This window comes from Lolium perenne, chromosome 4 (genome assembly GCF_019359855.2).
Source record: "Lolium perenne isolate Kyuss_39 chromosome 4, Kyuss_2.0, whole genome shotgun sequence".
In the NCBI taxonomy this organism is placed as follows: Eukaryota; Viridiplantae; Streptophyta; class Magnoliopsida; order Poales; family Poaceae; genus Lolium; species Lolium perenne.
In genome coordinates, this window is record NC_067247.2 from 309386731 (window position 1) to 309389525 (window position 2795).

At 43.8% G+C, this 2795-nt stretch overlaps 1 protein-coding gene across 1 annotated transcript; it reads left to right on the top strand.

The window, feature by feature from the left end:
* The first annotated feature begins 1648 nt into the window (after window positions 1-1648).
* LOC127296087 (17.4 kDa class I heat shock protein-like) lies at window positions 1649-2536 on the top strand. The gene has a single exon (XM_051326118.2). The coding sequence runs from the start codon at window positions 1776-1778 to the stop codon at window positions 2229-2231; it is 456 nt and encodes a 151-aa protein (XP_051182078.1). The 5' UTR covers window positions 1649-1775; the 3' UTR covers window positions 2232-2536.
* Window positions 2537-2795: the final 259 nt, after the last annotated feature.

The window sequence follows — 2795 nt, forward strand, 5'->3', positions numbered from 1 at the left end:
ACCAAAACGAGTGCTCGTTAAGCTCACCGAGCTTCGAACTTTATGTCCATCCATACCCACAACTCACTCGTATGCCAATCTCTCCCACCACATCTTCTGTGTGCGGACATTTTAGCGCATCCCCACGAGCCCTGCGCTTACTAGTCCTCCCGTGGTGGCTCCCTGCACCTAGTTGTGCTTTTTTTTACTAGGGTCTAGGGCCATGGACAAGTACTTGTATTGTAGTTCAATTTCCATTTTTTTGACTTTGAAGTCCAACATCCATTTGAATACTATTACACATTAACTATTATTATTATTACTCATGTGATCCATAAACATAAAAATAAGAAAAGTCCATGTCCAAGTTGACATCACCTTGCTAATCACTTTGTTCATTTTAAACAAAAAATTACGTTTTACTATTTTCAGTTGCATAAGACTCAATGCCACGTAATTACTTCCCATTCTCCAGTCCTAGCTATGGTTTCTACCATCTTGTTTCATGTATTGCCTGATCTAAGTTTTTTGGTGTGTCATTTGTTTCCATTTGGTTAGGTGATGATAAAAAATAATACTCAATCTGTTTTGTTTTCGAGGTTCATAAACAGTAAAATACATGTGACATGTCGACACACACGCGAACGCTCAACCAATTTACCAATTTATTCTGCTTATTTTCTAATATTTGATTTTGCTTAGAGAGCATATAAAGCCAATGACATCTACTTAAAATCCTTAGCTTAACATGTTATATATTTTATTATTTAACATTGAAGCCAGTTTTTGGATTGATCCATGATCAGTTCCTAAATGGTGACACTACATATATTATGAACTGACGAGCTAGGTGTCAGGTAGTTTATACATCTATGGTACGTCATTCCAAGTTTTGAATCATAAGTTAGAAATGGGTTATATTCATTAATTAATCTCAATTTATTAATAAATATATGGAAATTATGGTTGGTGTGTTGTCTTCTAAACATATTTTTACAACTATTGTATATCTATAATTAAGGAGTGGTGATGCTCTATGCCTCTGTTGAGTTTTGAGAGAAGTACGTGTGCTACTAGCCACTCAGGTCGACTAGAAACACATGCATCATATACACATGCATCATATACATAGTAATTATGATCAATCAGTCAAATATCAAATGTGCTACTAGCCGGAGAAACCAAAATCAAAAAATAGTTTCCATGTGAGGGGGCACATATATGATGTGTATATCAGCACTATTTAAAGTAGTCTAACTTTCTCTCTAGAAAATGTAGTCTAACATAAAAATAGCCCAATGAAAAAAACCAATTCAACATTGATTTTGATGAAATTCAAATTTCTATTCAATAAATTTAAAACTATGCACATCTACCGTTTATATAACATAATGTGTCATTTTATAGGGAGCGGCCGTGGTTCTCGAGGGCTCCAGAGTGTGCTATTGGGCTTCTAGATGTTACACGTTTTTCCTGGATATTTGCCGTAAAATTGTGCTACTGGGCTACACAAATCATTCCGCAGGGTCCAGCGAATGGGCTGAAGGAAAGCATTCACGGCCCAGCTACACAAATCTAGCTTCTACCGGTAGGTGCGGGAAGAAGCGATAACTCTCAAGAACCTCGTCTCCATTGTACGTCCTCGCCCTATAAATCATCCCATCTTGCATCGATACAGGTCCAAGACAAGCAACAAGGAAAGCCAGCTTCTTGATAGATCGTCCAAAACCAGCCGCTCTTAGACGCCAACAATCACTTCACTAAACATTCAGCAGTTCATCGCCAACCCGCCGACGATGTCGCTGATTCGCCGCGCCGACGTGTTCGACCCCTTCTCTCTTGATCTCTGGGACCCATTTCCCTTCGGTTCCGGCAGCGGCAGCATCTTCCCTCGCGCCAGCTCCGACACCTCGGCCTTCGCCGGCGCGCGGATCGACTGGAAGGAGACGCCTGAGGCTCACGTGTTCAAGGCAGACGTGCCGGGACTGAAGAAGGAGGAGGTGAAGGTGGAGGTCGACGACGGCAACGTGCTGCAGATCAGCGGCGAGCGGAACAAGGAGCAGGAGGAGAAGTCCGACACCTGGCACCGCGTCGAGCGCAGCAGCGGCAAGTTTCTGCGCAGGTTCCGACTCCCGGACAACGCCAAGACGGAGCAGATCAAGGCGTCCATGGAGAACGGCGTGCTCACCGTGACCGTGCCCAAGGAGGAGGCCAAGAAGCCCGACGCCAAGCCCGTCCAGATCACCGGCTAGAGACTCCGGCTTAGCTGCTCTCTGCTCACAGCCTAAATAAAATCAGCTCTGATATGGGCGCTGCGGTGTGTGTTCTGCACTTCTGCTGGTGTTGAGTTTGCGTGCAAGGTTGGGCTCGCTGTGTAAAGCTGCATCTTTGGTCCTAGCTGATAGTTCGGTGTGCCGTAGACTGCAGCAGCTGGTGTGCGTGTGAGCCCGATGAGATTTCCTTTGTCTCTTTCCAAACTGTGAGCATAATGAGCTTTGTATCATGTATACTGTGCTATGTTTGGCAGGGAAGCATCGTTTAAAGTGTTTGTGTTTTATTGCTCTGTTTGTGCCTATTTAATCTTCAGTTATTTACTATCGAAAAACGACTGCGACGGATACTGTCCATTATTTTTATCTCCAGCAAAAGGCCTCCTGGATGTTGAATGTAGATGGGCTGCAGCCCAATAAACCAGGCCATGTGGTTTACAATTTCTGAAATCTCAAGGCCCATCACGTTGGTAGCTTGGGACAGCCTTGGGGGACAAAGTTCAGTCCCACATTGCTAGTTGGGAGAGAGTTGGAGTGGTATATAAG

Coding starts and splice junctions, on each gene's coding strand:
- LOC127296087 (XM_051326118.2), top strand. CDS start 1,776: ATGTCGCTGATTCGCCGCGCCGACGTGTTCGACCCCTTCTCTCTTGAT.